The 26,040-nt window shown below is 41.4% G+C and overlaps 1 protein-coding gene across 1 annotated transcript in view; it reads right to left on the reverse strand.

Moving 5' to 3' along the window:
• Positions 1-2,830: 2,830 nt before the first annotated feature.
• CYB5R1 (cytochrome b5 reductase 1) overlaps positions 2,831-26,040 on the reverse strand; it is a 78,758-nt gene continuing 55,548 nt past the window's right edge. Inside the window, exons 7-9 of the mRNA XM_089653635.1 lie at positions 13,305-13,390; positions 12,111-12,210; positions 2,831-6,482 (exon numbers count right to left, since the gene is read on the reverse strand). Of these exons, the coding sequence (XP_089509761.1) occupies positions 6,310-6,482; positions 12,111-12,210; positions 13,305-13,390 (359 nt within the window). The 3' untranslated portion in view covers positions 2,831-6,309. The remainder of the gene's footprint in view (positions 6,483-12,110; positions 12,211-13,304; positions 13,391-26,040) is intronic.

The raw sequence follows: 26,040 nt of genomic DNA on the forward strand, positions 1-26,040 counted from the left end.
GGTAAATGATACCTCCTCACTGCTTGTATTTTTGCTGTACACAGGTTAAAAAAAAATCTCTATCTAAATACCTGTTTTTAAACTTTTTCCAAGCGGTCATGTGACCGTAAATTATTATTATTAGTATTATACAGTATTTATATAGCGCCAAAGGGTATGCTCAGCGCTGTACAGTAGCAAGGGGGACAGAACATGAGACAAGACAGTAACAATACACTACACGAGGGGTTCGAGGGCCCTGCTCTTTCGAGCTTACAATCTAGGAGGGAGGGGAAGGTGGTACAGGAGGAGAAGGCTGTGGGGGATGGAGTGGTGGGAGGAGTGGAGGAGGTTAGTTGTTAGATGAGGTCGGGTGTTAGGTGAGGTTGGGGTAGGCTTCCCTGAAGAGGAGGGTTTTCAGGGTGCGCCTGAAGGTGAGGAGGGTGGGTGACAGTCTGATGGATTGGGGTAGGGAGTTCCAGAGGATGGGGGAAGTCCTGGAGAAGTCCTGCAATCGGGCGTGGGAGGAGGAGACCAGGGAGCAAGAGAGTAGGAGGTCCTGTGAGGAGCAGAGGGCACGGGTAGGGTAGTATTTGGGTATCAGGTCAGTTATGTAGTTCGGGGCGGCGTTGTGAGTGGTTTTGTAGGTCAGAGTTAGCAGTTTGAATTTGATGCGTTGGGCAATCGGGAGCCAATGAAGGGATTGGCAGAGGGGGGAGGCAGATGTGGAGCGGTTGGTGAGGTGGATGAGTCTAGCCACTGAGTGTAGGATCGACTGGAGTGGGGATAGCGTTCGTTTGGGTAGGCCAGTGAGAAGGGAATTGCAATAGTCCAGGCGTGAGATGAAGGGGGAGTGTACGAGTTGTTTGGTGGTGTCTGGGGTGAGGAATGTGCGTATCTTGGAGATGGAGCCTGCAAGATCTAGATAGCAGTTGGATGTGGGGTAGGAAGGAGAGGTGGGAGTCCAGGGTGACACCCAGGACTTTGGCGTGTGGGGTGGGAGAGATGGTGGCGTTGTTAGTAGTGATGGAGAGGATGGGGGGGGAATGGGGTGGGGGGAAGACCAGGAGCTCGGTTTTGGATAGGGTAAGTTTGAGGAAATGGAGCGACATCCAGTCTGATATGTCGTTTAGGAGGTGGGCGATGCGGGCAGAGAGTGAGGGGGTGAGGTTGGGGGTGGAGAGGTAAATTTCGGTGTCGTCGGCATAGAGGTGGTAATTGAAGCCGTGGGAGTGAATAAGTTTGCCAAGGGAGGAGGTATAGATGGAGAAGAGGAGGGGCCCAAGGACAGAGCCTTGGGGGACCCCGACAGAGAGGGGGAGGTAGGGGGAGGTTGCGTTGTTGTAGGTGATGCTGAAGGAGCGTTGGGAAAGGTAGGAGTAGAACCAGGAGAGAGCAGCGTCCTTGATGCCAAGGAAGTGCAGTTTGGCAAGGAGGAGAGGGTGGTCAACAGTGTCGAAGGCCGCGGAGAGGTTGAGGAGCAGGAGGATAGTGCAGGCTTGTCAACTCCGCTGAATCCTTAGAGCAGTGATGTCATCTTTCTGGTGTCCAAAGCTCTAACAAGTTAATGCCCACCAGCTGCACAAATGGACACATTGGCTGGAACATTGCAATCATGACGGCTTAGAAATAAATGAAAAACAAGTATTTACTTTGAAATTTATTACAAACTGTATGCAGCAACAATAAGAGCAGTGAGGAGATAGAAACATTTAACAGGGGGTTATTGCACAGCCTTTCCTTCTACTTTAAGTCTAGTTCAATCAATCAGGGGGTGAAAGACAGGGATGGGACTAGTGGGAGACTTCTGAATGGGTCCTCAACCAATCATAGCATACAGTTCCTTCTGTCCAAAGCATGGCATACAAAATACAAGCATGATCGACCTGTGATGTAGGCTGTCACTGGAGTCTCAGGGAGTGAGTTAGGTGGACTTGCGGCATACTCTTGGGATCTGTGCCCCCCTATAGGCAGCCCAGAATGTATTAATAAAGGTCAGACCACAATAGATCTGATAGCTTTAAATTATCTATCATTAAAAAAGCAATCATTGACACAGCAAAGAGAAAAAGAAATGTAATATTCGGCCAGGATTGATGAAATCTGCCCTTATGAAAAAGATTGGTAACTACCTAGAGCTGTTCCTGCTTGCTTGTATCATAATTTATTTGCTATATGCATATTGGTGATGTAATTCTCCATTTTCTAAGTAACCAAAGGAATTATGAAACATTTGCAGATATCTTACAGAATGCTGTAAAATGTTCTTATATTGTCCATTTATTGAAGAAAATGCTTGGATCTATCACAACTTAGTCCTCATGCACATTGGGTGTTTTAAAAACGCTGGTAGTGTTAGTGTTAGCTGTATAAGTCGTGTTAAAAACACAAGTTTTTTAGTGTTTTTGCATTATCGTTTAGCCGCGTCTTTTAAAAAAAAAACCCAAAACATTTTGACTAAAAGCTCAAAAATGCTGGTTTAGAGCGTTTTTACAGCTAGAAACCCACTAGTTCTGGGGGTTTTTTTCCAGCCAAAAAACGCTGATTAAAGCTTATGTGTGCATTGACACATAGGATAACATGCTGGGGAGTTTACTAGCTGTAGAAAAAAATGCTAAAAGCAGCTGTAAAAATGTCCAGTGTGCATGAGGCCTTAAAGTTGTGTTGTATATAGCCATTTTCAATGTAGTATAATGTCTGTGAAAACAGCCATCCATAAAAGAATATACCATGTTTGCGGCTCCTGTTTTTGCAAATTTACTACAGCCACAGAACAACTGTTTCAGTGTAGGAAGGCAAGGACATTTTTTTAGATAATACATGCACCCAAGTACTAAAAACTCATAGCGGCTTTAACATGTTAATGTAATTTTAATAACTGTCTTTATTTAAGTAGTTTTTCACAATAAGAAAAGAAAAATACAGTAATTGTCAAATATAAAGGACAACAATCAAACAATACATCTCAACATAAAGAATGATTTAGGTTGCATAGACTAATCAGAGTGCTGTCAGGTAAAAGTACAATTGGTAATATAGACCTGACAGATGTAAATAATATTAGGTTGTGAAGCCTAGGGGTACTTGCACAGTTTAATAGTGTATGAACATCAGGCATTCCTGGCATAAAAAACACAAGGATGGGCTACACAGTATAGCACCTGCACTGATTTTGCATATTTGTGTGTACACATACACACACGTAAAAATTTCTAGCCTTATTTTAATCAAAGAGTGTGGTATACATGTGTGTAGAAATACTGACTTTTTTTTTTTTACTGATCTATACACAGTGCATGTTTATGCACTTTGCATACTAGCAGGTTGAAAACAATGGTCTGCATTTAAATCAGTTAAAAGAAAAAAAAACTGTACGCCTACAAACACTGCATTGTTAAGCAGCAGTGTGCAAGAAGGTATAAAAAAGCTAAGATAAAGGTATGAGAGCAAAATACCACAGTCACCAATAACCATTATAGTAGAGGAGATGCATTCCTTTTGATTTTAGCATATGAAAACAATTAACGTAAGTTGGGAAAACTTCTTGCTATAGTTGTCCAAAACAGTAGAACATTAGGAATAAAAGTGAAAAAGAGAGAAAGAAGAAGATGTATGGGTAGGGAGTAAAGGAGTCATGGAAGGTAAGGAAAGGGAACTAAGTAATCAATGTCACTTTTCCACCATTGGGAAATCTGAGCCCTGCCCACGCATTCCTCCAGATCTGAAGATATTCCTAGGAAGATTGCTTAAAGAAGGGATGCTCAACCTGAGCCCTCTGAGGTGGCCTGCGACCTCATGATCTGGGATGATGGGTTGGCAGACCCAGATCACGATCAACACGTTGCCGACCTGCCATCCCAAAGCATCAGACTGCATGGAGCCAGTGCTGGCAGGGGAGGAAGCAAGCAGCCACGGAGGGGGCAGGAGCCGCATAAGCTGATGCTTCCTTTATAGTGCTGACTCCTGTCCCAGGAGCCTGGGACCTCTGTAGCAGCATGGAAAGAGAAGTCAGCAGAAGCTGGAAGAGGAATATGGTAGTGTATCAAATATCACATATGCTGTGCTTTTTCAATGGTCATATTAGCACCTATAAAAGGGTTAACAACTATTAGGCTACCTTCACACTGAACCACGGGTGCAGCACAGTCCCGCGGGTTAGCTGCATTGAGCCATAGACCTCTATCGTATCCTGTGAGTTTGGTGAACTTTCTACACCAAAACTCCTGAATGCCACATGGTGACTTTGCCATAATGGTTCTTGTTGAAGTACTTCCTGCTAATAGTATGACAACACTCTGTTCCTGTCTCCCAGTTGTGCTCCTGTGTTGTTACCCTGTCACACAGGCTTTCAATACAGACAAGTGGCTATTTTAACACACATTATGCAGGCATTGTCAACTGATGTCACCAGGGAAAAACTGGACAGGGGGGCAGTTGCCCCTGGGCCAGTATTATTAAGAAATGTTGGGCTTGTGGCCCTAACATAGATACTTTATCATTTAGACTTCAGTCCGAAAGGGGCAACCATTGGTGACTTATGCTGGGCATTATATAGCTACTGGCTCAGCATTCAGAAGTGTTATTGCAGCGTCTGCCAAAGAGAAGTCATCCATTATTGACTTATTTTATAATGCTAGGATCCAGCTGATGCTGGAAGATGTGAAGGTGTGCCATAATAAAACCATGTCCTTTAGGAACACCTTTCTCCATGCCCAGTAATCAATGAGCACCATAACATTTTTTAAATTGCATACTTTCTTTAGCCCAAGGGAATCTGCCCTAAATGGCTAGTTGGTTGTGTTCGGCCATCCCCAGACAAAGGTTCCCAGTCTTCCCCTGGCTGTTACCATTGGAAAAGATGCCCCGAGCATTGCCATTCGGCCTTTAGAGAAGTGAATGCATAGGTAGATAGGAAGAGGACACATAAAAGTTGAACTCAGAAGTATTAAGATGCAACAAAATATGGGAAAAAAGTGAAAATAAGTTTTTTGGTTTTTTAAGAAAAGGTCAGTTTTTTATGAATCACAGTGGTTAAGCAAACTTAACATCATTTAGTTTGGGTTTACATCTACTTTATACACAGGTTTCCTAGCATGAAGTTCCACAAGCATGGATCAAAATGGCCAATAGTTACGGGAAATTAAGTTAGTAAGCAAATATAAGCTAGATCACTTTCATTTCTTTTTTACATTTCTTTTTTTCATATATTTCCATGTCATGAAGATTCTCATCCTTCTTATAGGCTGCACTCTTTACCAGCTGATTATATTGATTTTCCCCAAAGTAAGCCAGTATCTGTGGGCATCCCCTCCTTCTTCGCAGAGTTAATATGTGCATTCTGCATGGTTTAAAGAATGATCTTTTGTGTGTAATATTATGCAAAACCAGACTACCAGCATGTGAAGTCTGTAAGTCATTTAACACACTAAAGCTGGCCATACACGGGTCGAATTCCGAAAGAATTTTCTTTTGAAAATCTTTTTGAAGAATTTTCGTTTGAATTTCACACCATTAGTGGGCCAGAGAAACATCCAATTTTTGTGCAATCATTGAATTTGAGTGGTCTGGCACATTGGAAATTTTTTGAAAAACGAATTAATTTCTAATCAATGATGGGAGAAACAAGCATGAGCTGTGACCTGGAAAGAAAAGAAAATTCTTGGCCATGAAAATTCTTTTCTGTAGCAAGATGTGAAATGGAAGGCTTGGTTGGTCAAATTTCAAAATCAATGGTGGCACCAACGGATTACAAAATGCACGAAAATTCAGATTTTCTAAAGAAAATTACGGTAGTTCAGAATTCAACCCATGTATGGCCTGTATAACACCAGGTATAGAGTTATAGTATACACTGCATGCATTTTTATTTAGCATTGAAGACATCTTGGATATTAAGTGTAGTAAATATTGAACCCACTACTGAATAAAGTAAGCTATAGCTATTTTTTTTTTTTAAATAAGTAGATTTTTTTACATCGTCAGCACTTTAATTTATTTGAAAATTAAACAATAATCAAACTCATAAGATGTCAAGGTAGATAATAGCGGGTTGGATCACCCCCTGGATTTTGATATCTTTGGTATGCCACCATCATCTACTACGGTTATTCACTCCACTGATGATGTAATTTAAACAATTCAAAATGAATTATGACATACCTCTTTTATATCTGTGGCAATCAATGGGAATATGGTATTTGGGGCTCACTGGTGGAGTCGCTGCCAGTAATAAGCCAGGGGGTTAAGTAATCTACTGGCATCTTCCTGGAAGTGAAATTTAAATACTGGATGGATTGATACTTTAGAGATTTTTAATTAATCAAAATGTTGTTAATAAACAAAACACATATTTTCTTCATATCCTAAAAGGTCCAGACTGGGTTCACAGGCCAGTTTTATCATGGCGGGAGGTCCACATAGCAGAATGAAGGTGTCATCAGCTGGTGGTGGTAGATGCTCTCGGATCATATTTGAATCAATTAAACCTTTACTGTATTCCCAATCTTAAAAAAATCAAAGTAAAAACAGACAATAGTAAATTAGTAATTGATAATATTTACAATGCCAAACAAATATGTCATATATACACATTTTCAGGCATGTTGTACTTCATGGCAGAGGATAAGTTCGCCTTTTAACTTTTATCTGCATTTACTATTTTTTGTTTAGGGAGCCTGGAAAGCATTGCATCAACGATCAGCAGATTGCTGGTCCCATACAGGACTCCTACAGGCCTGTCAGTGTATCTGTGTGTTCATAACTCGTATGGGCAAGCAGATACACACTGACAGGAAGACTCAATAAACTACCACATCGTTCATTGAGAACTACAAACCGGCAGCAACAAAGGCTGTTGGAACTTGTAGTTTTCTCATTTACAGTATACTATGAATGAGTGACTCCGCTGGGCGGGCAGAGCCCTGCACGACCACTTTTTTTAAAATTGCAACAGCTAGCGGGGGGAGAAGATCCGGGAATGGGGGGGGGGTGCGGGGGCAAGTTCTTTCGTAACATGTTACACCATGAATATGGGTGTAACATGTAACGTGTTATTAAAGGTGAACTTATCCATTAAAATAAATCATGCACTTTCCATATGTACCTAATTTTGGACCCGACAACAAGACAGTAAAATTAATTTACCGTAAAGGGGTATTAAGCCCCAAACCAAAAATGTAATTTATTATTGCAGCTTACCAGATGTGTTGGCTGCATTAGTTTCCTTTCTTTTTAGGCTTTTTTCCTTCTTGTTTTTACCTGGTGATCTGGCCATTAACACACCTCTTGCATATTAGAGTTTCTACACTCTGGATTAAGGACCAAGAGACACACCTTTGAACAACGGCACTGTCAGTCAGGGGGGAGGGGAGTGTTAGATATACTAGCAGATTTACAGTAAATACACTAATAAATTGAAGCCAAACTCCAGTTAATAAGTTATAAGTATTTACAGCAACAGTTTTGTTCCTTTTGGGATAAGGCTTTGTTCACACTAGTGTGATTTCAGATGTGGCTTGGGTCCTTCAGAATTGCATGACAATGGAAATCACCTTGTTTTCAATGGTGGCCATTCACATCAATGCAACTCAGCACAGTGTGGTTTTGGAAAAGGTTCCTGTACTACTTTGGTGGGATTACAGCACGATTTTGGCCCCTTAGACATATCGACGTTGCATCCAAGTTGCACTACAAAATCACATGGAAAAATCTGATTGCAGCAGGGTGAACCTAGCCTAAAGGTTTTACATAAATAAATAAACTCTGAATGTTGTAAGCACCCCTGTCAGTGTTAAATGATTTGTCTTAGCCCTCCAACTGCTACATCTGCAGGACAGCCAGATCACCAGGTGAAAATAAAGGGAAAAAGAACTTAAAAAGAAAACTAATGCAGTCACCATATTTAAGGACTGGTAAGCTGCAATATACCGGTAATAAAAATTTGCTTTTGGGTTTAATACCACAATAATGAAAAACTGACTATCAGTGTAACACCTTGGGGTGAAGCAAGGGGAGACCTGGGCAAAAATACAAGCAGCTCCTCCGGGGTAGCTCTATACATGGTTGCTCGGTTCGGGATTTTCCCCTTGGAAGCCGCAGTGGTTGTTATAGGCAACGGAAGAGACTATCAGTGTTGTTGTCGGTGCTGAGGATTGCGAAGAGGCAATCGGAGTGCTGGGGAACTGTTGTGTCAAGTTGGAGAATGTCTGCTTTACAGTAATGGACACTGCTGAACAAAGGCATTTCCAAGTGGCCGCAGCTGAAGAGTTAATGTGTGGCATGAGAGTGTGATGTCTACTATGTAGTTGCCAGTGACAGAGCATTTTCAAGTGGTGGCAGTGAAAGGATCAACCTGCTGGAAGTACTTTCTCAACAGGAGGGGCAGTGGCAGAAGTGTCTGCCCATCAGGGAGAGCGGGTGGAGTTGGCACCCAAGGTTAGCCAATCCGGAGACGGGGCAGAGCTAAGCCACCATTTCTGGGTGTAGCCGAGGGAGAACCACGTGTGAGGAGTATCAAGATGCCGGAAGCAGGTACGCTTGCCGGTGCTGTCGCAAGTTGGTGAACATTCAGCATGGCTGACTGACACCGGAGTGTGTTTGATCCCCACGGGAGTCTGGCCTTGTGCAGCAGAGAAGACGAAGACTGCTTGGGACTGGTATGTGGCAGATGCCAGTGTGTAACCGTGAAGCTAAATGCATGGGGCCGGTGTGGTCATTGCAGAGACATGTTGCAGGATCGAGTGAATAGTGACTGCCAGCCTAAATTGCTACTAGTAAATTGGGAAACAGGGTCCAGCACAGAAGCACCACCTGCTGCAGCTGCCTACTCAGCTCTCAGGTGAGACAGTGAAGCTAGACAGATGCCACTGGGGCCAGGGCCAGTGGTGCATAGCCATATTACTATCTGACCAGGGAGACTAGCATTGTCTCTGTGTGAGACACCCATCCAGCTAAGGCTGAACAGTAGCAAGCTGTCTCAACAGCAGTTTCCATTAGTCACCCGCAAGTGTGGACCCAAGTCACAACTGCCTACAGAGTGCAAAGACAAGCATCTTCTGGCTCTTCAGGAGAGGAGGAGCCAGGAGCTATTAACATGGGGTCACCCAGGTTCCAGTACCACTATGGATCCCCAGAAGAATGGATAGGAGACTGGAAGCCAGTTAAGGAAACTGAGTGGGTCCATGAGATTACAGAGGAGAAGGGCTCTCAGTGTTTCGACATGTCTGATGAGGAGATAGAGGAAGATACTATTCTTGTTCAATGTACAAGAAACCTAGGATTCTGTGAGGCCTATGCAAACAGGAAGCCTGATCTGTTCCCTCCTAAGAGCTATGCTCGGGCTCAAGCACAGAATGAGGCCTACAGCATCCTTATTGCAAAGGCTACAACCCCAACTGCTCCACCTGGGAGAAGTGACATGCAAAGGTTGCCAAGAAACTCTCACCTCCAGCGCACTGTGCAGTGGAAAGTAGCCCTGGAGTATGGGTAGGACTATCCCTATGCACCAAGTTATGGAGGAAATAGAGTCCAAGAGTGATTCGTGGTGTGACAAAGAAGTATGGGACTTTATGTATATTCTCAATCTTTTCCTCAACAGATCTAAACCTTCACTCTGGGAGGAATTCCAATCCGTCAAGGAGAACTGGTGTCTGGGAAGGTATATTTTCATTGATAAAGTTGTGATCAAGCTGGCGGAGTTAAGTGTGGGCCAGCAATGTCTGGGGCCCTGATGGAAAAATGGTTCAGACACCACACCCAGATTTCTACTGTTAAGGAACATTGTTAGAAATCTATGCTCAAAAATTGTTGCAGTTACGATGAGAGGGCAAACCCTCTATTCCCAAATCTCCCCATCCCTTCTATCCATACAATTTGAAGAAGGGTCCATCTGGGGATTGTTGCTATTTTCAGGAAAAAAGGACTTCTACTATGAGGACGTCTTCTATCCCACACCCAGGACTACAACCTGGAGGGGTAAACCCCTGGCACTCAGAGAACTCTTTGCAAAGACATATGGCCAAATAGCCACTGCTTTCTTCAAGTCAAGTTTATGTGGGCTACTGTCATGGCAAAAAGGACAGCTGCTCATTTCTGCTCTGCTCAAGTGCAGGAGGAAAGACATTCTGCTAAAAGCTTATCTAGTTGTTTCAAGCTCAAGTTTTAACTGGACTGCAACTTAAAGGGGTAACTCCCTAGTTTTAAATACCTTTCTTTATCTTCATGTGACAAAGAGGAAGGGTACTTTGACTCATGCCTGGACATGCCATGCTGAAATAAGTTGGGATGAGTGATTACTGTGAGGCCGGGCAATGGCTTGCTACAAGAAAAAGTTTGCTCAAAGGAAATAAACCTTTGTGAAGTCTTTGTTCTTCAAGTTCTACATATAGAAACTAAACTGTTGCACAATGCAGGGGGCAGCCTTTGTTATTTTTCGGAAGATGTCCTCTGAGCTGTTGCCTAAGGGGCAGTTAATGGCTCATCAACAGGGACTTCCACAGAAAGTCACTTCCACACAGCAGGCGAAGGATCCCTTGCCAAGTTCTGTGGAATCCTGGCCTAGGGACAAAGGCCCTTTATTCCTAGTTCTTCTTTTGAAAGGGCACTTTGCGAAGATCTTCAATTCTTGGACACTTTGCGAAGATATTTGCTGTGAAATTGTTCTGCCCAGTGGGGGAAGGATCCCTAACTGAGTCCTTACTGCCACTTAAAGGATGTCCGTGACACTGCAGGAAGCGGTGTTGCAGTAAGTGCTGGGAGATCCAGGTTCCCAATCCTCTGTGGGAGTGCCATGGACTTTAGTCAGCAGAGTCTGGGCCTCAACTTTGAAAAAGGACTTTAAAGTTTGACGAGTCTATTTTTCATGACATGCTTACGTAGCCATATTAGTCAGGATGTCTACCTTTTATCTTTCAGGGAGTGTCAAGAGTTGCCCTTTGGGGGCCATCATTGTAGATTTTTGTCTGCTATGAGAATGTTAGAGCAGATTTCATTGTTGTCCTTTTTAGTGGGAGGGTCACCTCTTAGTGAGAGGATGCCTCCACATCTAGCTTGTAGAGTAGGATGCAAAATGTGTACCTATGTTTTCTTTTCTCTTTCCCTGCAGGACTGCGAGGAACTACTCTGCCTTGGCTGAAACACTCTACTGTAATATATTGTGCAGTACATTGCTGATACTGTCTAAAATTTGTTAGACTTGTTAAAGTGTAGTCAGGTATGTGTTTATTTCATCCCACCAATTACTTCAATTTTGGGGGGGGGGGTGCACACAAAAGTTGCACTTGATAGGGCTCCTGTGTATATACTTGTACAGCTGATACTTTATTTTTGCAATGCTAGTTTATTTGCCTTTATTGAGTCTGTACATATGTTGCTTCCGTTTTCCCCCTCCAAGTTTGTGGGATACTCTGCTTAGATTGTATACTGGGAGTGGTATTTACTTTCTTCAATGTCTTTTCCTGGAGAGAATTGCACCAAGCCAGGCTTGAGGCAGGCTTGCCTCACCTGGAACTTGCTGATGGCAACAAGTGGCATGGGCGGGCCTTGGGTGGGGGCCTGCAGTTAGAAAGAGTGACCCTGGTACTACAGTAAGCTGACTGAGGGGAACTGTCTGCCAAAGATTTGTCTGTTATCACTGGAGAGAGTTGCTTGGAAGATTGGAAGGAGGTTGCCATTCTTTTCTTGGAATTGTGAGTACAAACATTGAGAGATCTTGTGGACTCTGTGTGCTTTGCTACCCCTCTGGTGCTTGATAGTCAGCATATGTCTGTGAAAAAAAGGGAACACTGGCTGGTGTTCTGTAGAGCTTGTCCAACTATTGCTACTGCAAAGGACTTTGCTCAGTTCTATTACTTTTGGACTGCCACAGTCTGCTGTAACAGGCCTGTACCTGAGGAGCTCAGCCCTGCAACTACTACTACTGCTGTAGCTACTATTGCTGTAGCTAAAGCAGTAAAGACAGTATTTGGTTCTAAGGGCCTTTGGTGAGCCAACCGGTTTATATAATTTTAGGCTCTCTAAGCAGCAAGAAGTACCACTTCTCCTATTGTACTCCATATAATGTAGAATAATAGTACGAGTTCCAGAAGAGAGTAGTAGTATGGTGATAGAGGCACCGGAAAATGACACTTGCTTACCTTGATGAGCATTATCTACAGTAAACCAGAGTGTGAAACGCTCGGAGTGCTCGTTTTGTAGCTTGTCAAGGTCATGCCGCAGTATGATGTCTTGTTCTGACTGAAAAGAGAGAAACATTGTTTCAAGCTTTCTGACTCTTGCTGTTGTAGCTATGGATTTTTGTTCCATATATTTAGAGCCTAATTCCAGCCAAAACTTATTTTTATGTTTTGGAAGGAGTTGGGAATAGGTTTAAACCTCTGTCAAGTATTTGGTCCTGTGCCTGTATTGGGGTTTCAGTGGGATTACATATGTAAAAATGTAATTTCATTTACTCCAATGTCATCTTTTTATGGATTAGTCATAAGTGTAGATCCTACACCAGAATACAGGAGTAATAACTCTCATTTTCTCTGTTTCTCTGTTTAACCCAAGCTGAATCTGGTATTGCAGCACAACCATAATATACAGTGACTCTGTGTGAGAACTGTTATATATTTAATGGTTGTGCTTGATTGCAATTAGCATAAAATTCCACAGATTGTATTTTAGTGTTTGAAATAGTATTGAATAATTAATGTACAAAGAACATAGCATTTCAAAGACGTAATTGTTTTCACAATACCATTGTACTGCAAACAGCAGTCATAATTACAGAGGGTCACTTTTATCACATCTTTGTGTTATAAATACACTTTTCTCATGAACTGATTCTGCATAGATCTCCAGAATGGAATTCATATATTACAAAACATGCTTCTATTCTTACATAACAGCCCCTAGATGTTAACAATTGGTAATATAGCCATGTACCAGTAAATAGCTTTTTATGTTTTTACTATATTATTTACAATAATACATCTCTATAAGAAACCTACCAACCAACTAACCAAACTAACCAAAAAGCCAACTCACATCTTAAAACCAGCACTCTAACTAACCTTAGTGATGCCCATGTTTTACTGACTGGAGACATTGATGCTGTTATTGGTTAATGCTATGGATAAAGAGTTAACTATGGATCAACAAGATCTACACTACTGGTTTGCCTTTGCTGTGAGGAAGGAGCATTGGAGTATATGGTATCCTAATCGGGCAAAAGGTTGGACCTGCTCCTGCTTTAGCCTTTGACCACAACTGTCACAATCCCCTATTTTTACATCATGCAACACATAAGGATTATATTCATCCTCTCACTTATCTAAAGTACTCACTTTATTGGCAAACAATAAGAAACATTTTGTTTCATCTTCTGGGTCTTTTAGTATAGTTTGGATTAACTGCAGCATTGGAGTCAAGCCTGGAAAGTAACAAAGCACAGTTAAATAAAGTAAGCAAAAATCGATTATGTATATAAATCTGTTCATCTGTGCAAATATCATGTACTCACACTTCAATTCACGTGATGCATGGGATAAAGGGGACTTTACACTAAAATACAAGATCCACTTATGTGGCAACACCCCATCTATAAAACGTTAGATTAATGCAAAAAAAAAAGGGGCACGTAGGCTTATGTGACATTACTGGGTCTTTGTATAGAATCCTGTGAAAGCTGAAGATCCCAAATCTTGCACAGTGCTGGAATGTATTCTTGTAAGATTTGAGACCCCTTAGATTTTGCATTGAATTACCCAACAGCTTTCTATAGCTCTAGAAGGCTTCAGTGGGCCAATTTCCTCATTCTAGCTTATGTCTCACTTCATCCCACAAGACTAAATTAAAGGTGTCACTCTGTCATAGCTAGATTTCCCAGTTCTTTGCCTACTCTGCACTATAGAAAATCAACAGGGGAGCTGACTCTGTCATTTGGCTTTGTAATGGCCAGAATATTTGGGCAATGACAGAAATTGTTCTGGGAATGTCTTCCCATGTTTGGATATGAGTTAATGGCTAAACCAGACCAACCCAATTGTCTATTTTTTCTGTTCATATGTGCTTATATCATAGTTGTTCATATGCCTTGCTTGAAAATGATCAAACCAGTTGGAACAGGATTACTGAGTACCAGCAGGTTTATTATAGAGGATTGACAATCAGGAAAAGAAACCTGTAGAAAATCTAGAACTGTAACCACTGGAATCAAAACAAAATGTTCTTTTGTTTTCTTTTCAAAATAGGTTCAAGGTCACTGGTACAATGGATTTGAGGTGAATCTCACTGCCCCAGTGAATTTATATACTTTATGTACTGGTAGTATTTACTGTATGTACTGCATGGCCTTTAAACTATGGCCAATAGGCGTAGAAGAGCCATTTAGCCTTAGAAGAGCCATTTCACTTTTCAATTAGCCAGCCCCCTCACTATAACAGGGGAAAGAGTTTATGATTGGATAGGAAACTGTACTTTCATTCTGATTGCTAGCTATTTGGGCAATCAACCCCTTCCCCTTTGCTTCCTTTTTTGTTTTTAGCATTAGGCTTTTTGTCTTTTATTTTATTTTGTCCATGATTTGAGGTCAGCTCTTCCTTAAAAAAAAGTTTTGATTTGGGGCAAGTTTTGCATTTTGCTGCAAGGTCTACCTTTGAAAAAAGTGGCCTTTTATTTCAGAGGTGGTATGTTAGGGGTTTAATTTTTGGGAGTTTTTTTTTATTTTAATTTTATATTTTTTATATGTTATGTTGATAGAACCTTCTTTAGGTTGGGGTGGTCATTCACTTGTCACTGCCCATCTGTTCTTGGAGCTGCCTTTTGTATTCAGCATGCCATTCCATCGTGTACCTAAACCACCTTGCATTTTAATATAAATTTACATTCACTGCACTCCCCTATCTTTAAATAGGGATAGATAAAATAAAAGTTAGGCATTCACCAGTTATGAAAAGAATAGGTGCTGTGGAAAATGCTCTCAGTCAAGCACCTTAATGAAGGTGCATCTTTATTGGGTGAGACAAAGCAGCAAATATAATAAATTTTGACCAGCCTAAAGTGAACAGTGTGACTCCAACGGACGAACCATCCGCTCTGAGATCGGAGAACGCTCCTGTCGACTTCAAATCATGTGGTGTCAGCGTCCCGGCATCATCACGGCGGGATGACGATACATATTTTTTTTGACATAGCTTCCATGTACCAGCGATGTCATTTTTAACTTAGAGTTCTCCCACGAGAAAGTTTTTCCTTTATTATTTTATTGTTTTAATATTTTATTATTAAATTATTTCTGCTAAAGATAAAAGTATATCATGTTTTCCAATAGTGTTCTTATACATATCACTCCATTAATTGGCATCACTTTCTATAATTTGCAATTTGTACTTTTAAATTTGTATTCATCATTGCTTCAGGACGAGTCGTCCGCTCTGATTGACACCCCATCCCCTGTTAGTTACACTCAGCCAGCCTTCCCTCTAATGGTCTTCTATATAATGGCCGCCGGCCAGGGTTACAAGAGACTTGACAAAGCGCAACTACGTGTAACATGTCGTCTTGGTAACCCTGCATACGCTCCCAGCTGAAGCCGACGCCGTGATGACGCCACCCGGGACGCCGGGACGCTGACACCACGTGATTTGAAGTAGAAAGGAGCGTTCTCCGATCTCAGCTCCCTTCAGAGCAGACGGGTCGTCTGTTGGTGTCACACTGTTCACTTCAGGCTGGTCAAATTTTATTATATTTGCTACTTTGTCTCACCCAATAAAAATGCACCTTCATTAAGGTGCTTGACTGAGAGCATTTTCCACAGCGCCTATTCTTTTCAGTTCTCTTCATCATGCAAATGATTAACAAGGTAGCAGTAGTGATCTCATGATTAACTGTGCACGTTTCCACCTGCAATGGCCTCCCTGTGCTCATTTGTACGTGTTTCCCATTCACCAGTTATACCTATTCTTGAATAAAACTGTCCTGCTGCTGGATAATTTTACTGCTGGATAATTGTACCATTTGCAGTCTACTTATTGTTTAAGTAAAACACCTGCCTTTACTCCATGTCTTTAGTGTATTTTGGTCTATTATCACTGATTACAATTGTCCTACTACTGAGCAATTTCACCCTGATATGTCCTCTGCAGTAGACTCTGCAGGTCCATCACTACTTCATAAAAAATACTTCTACTCAGTACAGTGTCCAGCTACAGCAGGATAATTCATGCAAGTGAACTAATGAGCCTGGCGAGGCTATGTGCATTTATATTAGCATTAGCACCACATGACCATCAATTGTATTCTATAACCCTCATCTACAGAGGGTATAGCTTCCCAGCATAAGAGGAAGTGATCTTTGTTGCCCTCTCATTATCTGTCAACGTGTTCTTAGACCACCCCTCATAACCTGTGTACTTAGTGGTTACATAGTTACATAGTTGTTGATGTTTTATAAAGAGTGTGTGTGTGTGTGTGTGTGTCACTACCAATCCCTGTATAATGTGTTTCTTTTCTAAAATTGTTATTAGATTTTCAATAGGAAAATAAAAATCCAATAAGTACACATTTTAGGAAAAAGCATACATGTGCATCGTTTTACAGTGTACATCAACGATTAAGCAAAAAGGGTAACATGTTATCAACACTATTTTCTACATAGTCCAAAAATCTGTAAACCTTATACTGTGAGGATATACGGATTTAGACCCAGGAATGCCCCCATGTCTGTCCTCAACTCCCTCCAGCTGGGGAAAGGGCAATGGGAGGGTGCCACATTGGTAATCGAAGAGGTCATGTCGTCCACTGTAGGATCAGTGAACGCAGGGGAGGGAGCATCATGAAAATCATGACAAGTACTGGAAGCCCACTCTATTCCCCTAAGATGTAGGTCTAGTTTGACTTATTCGATTACACCTCACAGCAAGTGTCCTGAGGGCCATATCAGAACCTAAAACCAAAAAGATAAGCAAAAGAAAAATTAGATATTAAAGAGGGAAGAGAGAGAAAAGAGAAGTGCTGCCAATCCTGTACATTGTGTTTGATAAGAAACACATCTAAAAGGTTTTTGAACTTATCTACACTCTCCAATGACACCAGCAACTGTGGAAGGGAGTTCCACATTCTTACTACCCTAACAATAAAGAACCCCTTACACAGCTTAAGATTGAACTGTTTCTAGTCCAACTTCATTGTGTAACAAAAAACAAGAGGCGAGCAAATGCCTAGTGCATTATCTTAAAGTACTTTATTCTAAAAACAATTAAAATTATACTCACAAGCCCAGTAGGTTGAAAACATGTGTACAGAAGCACAAAGTACATTCGTTTAAGGGGAAACTGGCCCCCTTCCTCAGAGTTAAGGCTTAGACCTGAAGAAGGGGTCCAGTTTCCCAAAAATGCATCAGCTGACTTTGTCATCCATTCATCTACTGGGATGAAATAGCGGACTTTGTGCTTTTGTACACATGCTTTCAGCCTACTGGGCTTGTAAGTACAATTTTAATTGTTTTTAGAATAAAGTGCCTTAAGATAATGCACTAGGCGTTTGCACCATTTTTGTTTTAGCATTGGATTTCCCAAATTCGAAAAGTGCTGCACCGCCTATCTTTCCAGTATGGGTTTCCTAACTTTGGTCCATTTGTGGTTTAGATGAGGGCCTTCATCGATCAGCGAGTTGCCCCTCTCTGCCAATCCCTTCATTGGCTTCCACTAACCCAACGTATAAAATTCAAAATACTAACCACAACATACAAAGCCATCCACAACACTGCCCCTAGCTACATCACCAACATCATCCGCAGATATTGTCCAAATTGCCCACTCCACTCCTCCCAAGACATCTTGCTCTTTAGCTCCCTTGTCACCTCCTCCCACGCTCGCCTCCAGGGCTTCTCCAGAGCCTCTCCCATCTCTGAAATTCACTAACACAGTATGTCTGGTCAACCTCCACCCTGTCTGCCTTTAGGCAAACTTTGAAAACTCATTTATTCAGGGAAGCCTACCCCACCTCCACCTAAGAACAGTACTTGAGCCACCTCCATCAGATCATCCCCTTAAGCTATCACCTTTTGTACCACCTCCCCCTTCCTTTAGATTGTAAGCTCCTCAAGCAGGGCCCTCCTATTCCTTCTGTACTGAAATGTATTGTAATGGTACTGTCTCCCTTTAGCGCTGCGCAAGTTGTTGGCACTATATAAATTCTGTATAATTATAATAATAATAATAATTTTTGAGTGCTAAAGTGTCAAGCTTTTGCTACTTTCTACTTTTCAACTTCATTGTATGGCTGCGTGACTTCTTTTGAGACATAAGATTAAAAAGTTTCCTCCCAATGTCGCTGTCATATCCCCTTTTAGGCATCACTTCTCCAGAGAGAATTAGTTTAATGTTTGCAGTCCTTTCTCATAAATGAGGTCCTCCAGCCTCCCTGGTTGTTTTCTGTGAAGTGTATCCCTACAGGTTTACTCAGGTCAGCAGGTTTCCCTTTCTTAAGTGCTAGTCTAATGTCACTTTTGTGACATTGGAAAAAGTATTGAAAAGGACCTGTTGTTTTGAGACATACAAGCCCTCAGGGATATAACAGCAAGTAAATACAATATTACAATATATGTTACCTTTGTAGTAGCCTCCTAGCCTCCACTGACTACTACTGTACCCCTTCAGCCAGTGATGGGACAAGATCATCCAGTGCCCTGGGTGAAGATGGCAAACTGCACCCCCCTGTGTGTACTTTACAGGATTCTATTGGAGACCAAAATTCTCCCTCTATCCAGGCACCTGCTCCTTTTGACAGGAGTGATACTGCTGTCCAGGGGCTGACTGACAACTCATGGGACCCCTGGGCAATTGGGGATCATGGGGCCCCTGTGTCCTTGCCCACACTCAAAACACACACAAAAAAGCCTATATAAAGGTACCAGGGGCATTTTATGGGGCCCCCTACTGACCCTGGGCCCTCAGGCAGTGCCCGAGTGCTCGAATGGTCAGTCCGCCCTTGCTGCTGTCACTTCTCTCAATAAGGGTGTTGCTAGGTGTGTGAAAGACCTGGGGCACCCATGGGCACTTAAAGTGGCGTAATAATGCTTTGTGCATAGTCTGGTAGGTGTGTCCAAACTGCTGTAACAGAGGGAGGGGCTTAAAGGGATATGGTTAAATAAGACCTAAGCCTACTCTATTCTTGGTCATGAGTGCATAACACACAGATTGCAAGGGTCAGGATTGCATAACATACATCATGCAGAAGTCAGAAGTGTGTAACATACAGAATGCAGGGGTCAGAAGTATTGCGGAGAGTGCAGACTAGCACACTTAAAAAAGAATAAACTGTGTTCACTAACAATGCAGGAATCCCTAATTTCACTAAAAAAGAAAAAAAAAAATATGTGCTGTTATATTTATAAAATAATTCCTAGCAGCTGTATAAATCCACAAATGATATCAGTTACATACAAAATAAAGTGCTTGAAAATTAAAATAACATAGATAGATAGATGTGCTTTAATCTATCTATCTATCTATCTTGGGATTTTTTTTCTCAGAGAATAGGTGCAGGAACTCCCTCCTTCTGAGTCACCCCTTGTCTCTGACCCCTACCCACCTCCAAGCACCATCCCTTGGTCCACCTCCAAGTACTGCCCCTTTTAGAGAATACAGAACCAAGTATCATATTGTTGTGCTAAGTAATTTGAAATTTGTTAAAGATAAAACAGTAAAATAGATCCCCTGCAGTCAGCAACAATAGGCCCCTGGCAACAATAGATCCCCAGCAACAATAGATCCCCCAGCAACAATACACCCCCAGCAGCTACATCAACTCTATAAACCCTACAGCAGCCAGCAATAATAGATCCCCTCCCTCAACAGTAGATCCCTCCCAACTAATGAGCCCCCCAGAAAGATAAGACTCCCCTAGAAACAACAGATCCTCCATCAGCAACAATAAACCCCCAACTCAAAAATAGATCCCATAGCAGCAAGCATCAATAGATCCTCCAGCACACCCCAGCACCCCTTGCCATTATATACATTCAGTGCTGGAGGAGCTGGAACTACGTTCCCCCATGCTCCCGCTGAAAAAAAGCTGACTATCTATCTATCTATCTATCTATCTATCTATCTATCTATCTCCATATGTACAGTAGATGCAATCACTGTGCAATAAAATGAAACTTGCTCACCCAGCACTAGGGATGATTTGCCTTTTGGAAGCAACATACCACAGTGCACATATTTGTAGATCACTAATTTATTTTATTTTACTGCAAAGTGATTTTATATATATGCTAAAAGACATTGTCTTTACTAAAAGGAAACACTGAAAGGGAAATTTACTAAAACTGATTTCTAGTCTGGGCCGATTCTGACATTTCTCTTCTATGTAAAAATCAGTATTTTTTTTTTGCCTAAAAACATACTTAGAACCCCCAAACATTATATATTTTTTTAAGCAGAAGTCCTAGAGAATACAAAGGTGGGTGTTACATATTTTCACATCGCACAATATTTTCAAATTAAATTTTTTCTGAAAAGATAGTTACAAATATGAATTGTAAGTGGCAAAAATATAATACTTAATATTATGGTAAAATATAAAAGAGGGTGTTATGCTAAGTAAATAGATACCAAACATGCCACGCTTTAAAAATGGCACTAGAACTATTGCTCTCGCTCTGATGTTCACGGCGATACCTCCCATATAGGGTGCAATCGCAGTTTACATACGCATGTCGGACCGAGGTGTGGTAGGTGGTGCCTCCTCATGATGTCAATCCCAGCGAAATGCATTGGCGTGTCTTTTTCTCAGTGGTAATGTCTCTTCCAAGCACCGAACTTCCAACCAGAGCCACAGTAGAAAGCATGCAGGCTCCTGTGTTATTGAGGTAGCATTGGCGGCATTCCCTATGCAATTGAGTCATTTTTGCTTTGCTGATGGTTAGAATCGGACCTAACCTGGAGTATGGAGGAGGAGAGCAGATAAGCTTGCCCACATTGTGTATTTACTCATGTGCTGCAGACCTTTGTTATTATAAGGTCCATTATCTCTGGTGATTGATAGCTGTCCAGAGGGGGATAATAAGAGCACAGCAGTCTGCATTAGTGCGGGTGGAGTACAACTGAAGTTTGGATTTTGTGTGGAGCACAGTTAAAATTTTCACTTTCAGGTGGAGCACAATAAAATGTTATATTTAGACTGGGCCCCATTTATACATCTTGGATAGACACTAATTGTTATATCAGATTGAACATGATTCCATCTTCAGTTTGGAGTGGAGCACATCTGAAATTCCGGAATTCCTTTATATGGACACTTGCTCTGTGCACTTTTTTGTGAACTGCAACTATTTTAATTTTTTTTTGTACTGATCCTTTTTCCCCCATAACTGACATTGGGGCATTTTCCCTTCCACTGACCAGCAATGTAAGGGACCCTATGATACATAATCCTTACACTCATACACTATGTTGTACATTGCTTTGTCCTGACTGCTGTACTCTATGTGCTCTGTACTATATTACATACACCTAACCTCTGCGCTCTATATGTTATGTTGTATATTGCAAAATCCTGACTGAAGTGTTTTTTTTCATCTCAATCTAGTTTGCAACTAAGTAAGTTCTTTACAGTAGGCTTAAAATGCAAACTATCTATGCATATATATTTTTTTTTTTCAGCACAATTTAGCCACACTGATTTTTAGCACAGAGCGCGCCACATCTCTTCATCTCAAAATATTCCTTTTCTCAAGTTCCAAAGTTGGAAGGTGTGAAGTTGTGTCAGTACCATACTTATATGTACATCTGCACCACAGAGATAAAAGAGGTATTTGGCCTGTTAATTTCTTATGTTTTACATATTTAAGAACTGTCAAGCCAGTGGAGCAGTCAGACGGCCTGGAGCCAGCGTCGGGAGCGTAGCCTTTGTTGTTTTTTTTTCTTTTTTTGGGCCGCAGCGGCGGGCAGCATGATTAATGTTGGATCTACTTCGGGGGACATTCTTTTATTTTTCTTCTTTTAATAAAGGACTTTTTAAAGACTGTCTCCTGTTTTTTTTCACACTACACTTCTTTTTTATGAATGAGTAGTGGTACCATGTACCCCATACTCATTCACATAGGGGGTGACCAGGATCTGGGGGCCCCCTTGCTAAAGGGGGCTTCCAGATTCCAATAAGCCCCCTGCCCGCAGACCCCCAGAATCACAGCCCATGGTTGTGTGGAAGAGGCCCTTGTCCCCATCAACATTGGGACAAGATGCTTTGGGGGGAGACCCTGTCCCAAAGCACCCCTCCAAGTTAAGGGCATGTGGCCTGTTATGGTTCAGGAGGGTAAGGGGGGGTGCTCACTCATCCCCCTCCTTTCCTGACCTGCCGGGCTGCATGCTCGGATAAACATCTGGTATGGATGGAGGCCCCCACACTATTTTTTAAAATATGTTGATGTGGGGGTTCCCCTCAAAATCCAAACCGGATCCGAAGGGCTTGGTATGAATGAAGGGGAGGACCCCACAGCATTTTTTAAATTATTTTTTAATTGCCAGCAATTTTTTTTTTTTACATTCAGCTGTCAGTGGGGAACCCCACTGACAGCTGATGACTAAAAACAGATGAAAAATCTAATGTAAGTGGATGAAAAAAAGGATGCAAACCCACCTGTTTTTTTCTTTGAAAAAACATGACTGAGGTGATGAAAAAACGAACGCCCGTATGAAAGGACCCTTAGGAAGCTGCAATCGCTAAAGTTTATTGTATTCATAAATTGCTACAACATGTGTAATGTTCAGATTCATGTGCAATTCTAATGATCAAATTGATGTTCTAGTGCTCAATGAACAGCTCACTTGTGCTTGTTTTACTATATTATCCGTTACTGCCACCTATTGGCCATTTATTAAAATTGCACCTAGCACAACACAAAGTTCTATGTGCCTACTAGAACAAATCACTCTTTTGTACTTCCTGGAGTAACACCCCAATCCATTCACTGCCACAATTAAAGAGAACCTGTCTTGGTAAAAACATAGTGAATTCCTTTGCCAAACTGTTCTTCCTAAGTTTTTACTTTCTTGGCTCTCAAGCTAACACTGGTCTGGTTCTCATGCTGACCTTCTGTTTCTTATATTTTATTTCATTGATTTGGAATGAGTAATAAATAGGGACTTTTCTCTGACTTTCAAGCTCTACATACTTGTTCTTGGTTAGCAATGGTATTGAATCTGAACACCAGGGAGATATGAAAAAAGGTAAAGCAGTTGCGTGTTCATTAAAAATGAATAAATGTATTTTAAATTAATCTAGTGTAAAATTAATTTGACTTGAAATTAGCCTCTTGAAATCCCAACAAAGCACTACTCATGTTCTTACAATGAACATGCTGACAGGAGCAGAGGGATGAGCACATTGATCTGGTTCTGATGCTTTGATGTTTAGTCACATGCTCAGAAAAAAGAGGTGGTCTAGCTATATTGCTTGATCCACTTCTGCTGAAACGCGCTGGGAGGAGCCAGGGTGTACATCACCACATATGTGTGCATCCTCACAGCCATCTTTGATGTGGGGATTGACCTGGAGTTTGTTTGTACAGCACTGTTTTATACTTGGTATCTTGTAAGTGCAATTTTGTTTTCATAAAAGCTTTTAGTTATGGTTTTACGCTATGGATAGCTTTTTTCCTTCCCATATGTTACAATTGGATGTCTGATATATCGAGAGTGGGTGTCATCTACGAACCACGCCGAGATTTAAGGAGTCATATCTGATGGAGCTGTGACTGACAATAGAATAATCTTAGAAAATCGCCACACCTTTGACCATATATAAATAAACAAATATAGCCTCAACTCCCAAAACCAAAAAATATTTTGGCATAGAAATTAAAAGAATGTAGGAATGCGCTAAATAATTTAAATACAACAACAAAATAAAGTGTCCATAATTAAATATGTGAAAGTCCAAACACCATAAATATATCAAAAAGTCATCTTGTGAAAATTATAATTATTGTTAAAAGTCATCTGTGATCAATCCACCACCAAATAAATTGGATAAACTCACCAGAGCTCAATGCTGATCAGGTTATAGACCAGCATAAGCGCTATTGCTCTGGGAGAGATGAATGTAGCAGTATCCAGACTCTAGGTGCAATGCTCTGCAGTGGTAAGCAAGTTTCCAGGTTCTAAGAAGCAATACTCTGCACTGGTAGGCAATCTCCAGATATAAGGAGCAATACTCTGCAGCCAATCTATCAAGGATGAGCCTTTTCATATATCAACGTATCTCTGTGAATATTGGGACCACACTCAGGGGCAAAGAAAAGAAATGATGGTGCAGCATGTTTAAAACAAATATCATTTAATAAAAACTCATAGCACTCACAAGTAAGGTGTCCAGACTGACACCAGTATATACAGCAGCGGTACTGCTCCGTGAGGACGTCGTGGTGACGAAACGCGAAGGGTCGGGCCTATTGGATGTTGACGTCAGGATGCTCCCTGCGACTGTCGATGGTGATCCGCGGTGAGCGGGGCTCGTCCATTGCCTATGCTGTATATACTGGTGTCAGTCTGGACACCTTACTTGTGAGTGCTATGAGTTTTTATTAAATGATATTTGTTTTAAACGTGCTGCACTATCATTTCTTTTCTTTGTCCCTGAGTGTGGTCCCAATATTCATGGAGATACGTTGATGTGTTGACAACATGGTTACATCATTCCACCACTTGAAGAGTATCCAGTTATTCTGTAGAAGACTTTCACATGGAAACGGGACTTTCATAGATTAACATTTTATTTATTTACGGTAATTATGAGCATGAAATACTTATATTTTATATTTACTTATTTATGAGCATGAATGATTTACATGTATGAATTGTTCATCTTGTTGATTTTTAGTGAGACACATGTTTTGTTTATTCGCATTCTTATGTGGTATGAGTTGGGTATTCACTTTTTTGAGCGCTACACTGTTTTATGGTTAAATTTAATCAATTCCAATATTAGGATTTTGTGTTAGCTGCTGGGTTATAGAAACATTTTTTTGCACATGTATGTATTTAAACTTTATTTGCTATTTGCATGGAGTTCAGCTTAACCAGTTGCCCTCCAAAGGGTTTACCCCCTTCCTGACCAGGCCATTTTTTGTGTTATGGTGCTGCGTTACTTTAACTGACAATTGCGCGATCATGCAATGCTGCACCCAAATGAAATTTACGTTCTTTTTTTCCCACAATTAGAGCTTTCTTTCAGTGGTATTTGATCGCTTGTGTGTTTTTAATTTTTTGCGCTAAAAACAAAAAAATACCAAGAGTTTTGAAGAAAAAAAACTATTTTTGACTTTTTGCTATTAAACATGTCCAGAAAAAAAATATAAAAAAAAATTTCCTTTTATTAAAAAAATAATAAAAAATAAAATTATAACACAATTTAGGACAAAATATATTCTGCTACATGCCTTTGCTAAAAAAAATACCAATATGTGTTTATTAATTGGTTTGCGTGAAAGTTATAGCGTTTACAATTGGCGGTATATATACTGGAATTTTTTTTTTTTACTAGTAATGGTGACAGTCAGCAACTTATAACGGAACTTCGGCTGTCATTCTGACACTGGGGGGGGGGGACTGACTGACTTGGTGTCACTGACATCCCCAGTGACACCAATGCAGTGATCAGTGCTAATAAAAAGCACTGACACTGTACTAATGGCACTGGGCAGGAAGTTGTTAAGATCTGGGGCAGGGGCGGACTGACAACTCATGTGGCCCCTGGGAAATAGGGGATCATGGGGCCCCTGTGTCCTTGCCCAAAATAAAAAAAACTTATGAAAAAGGTACCAGGGGCATCTCATGGGTCCCCTACTGACCCCGGGCCCTCGGGCAGTGCCCGAGTTTCCAAATGGTCAGTCCGCCCTTGATCTGGGGCGATCCAAGGGTTGACTCTGTGCTGTTTTACTGTGTGGGCTGTGTGTGTGCTTTACACTGTAAGCCCACTGCTTTGAATGGCTCTGCTATGCAGAGCCATATAAAGCAGTGGGCAGGAGATGACAGGGGAGAGATCTGTATTGTTTACATACAGGTCTCTCTCCCGTCG

This window comes from Staurois parvus, unplaced genomic scaffold, assembly GCF_062004578.1.
Source record: "Staurois parvus isolate SC_StPar_1 unplaced genomic scaffold, SC_StPar_1.0 ptg000717l, whole genome shotgun sequence".
In the NCBI taxonomy this organism is placed as follows: domain Eukaryota; kingdom Metazoa; phylum Chordata; class Amphibia; order Anura; family Ranidae; genus Staurois; species Staurois parvus.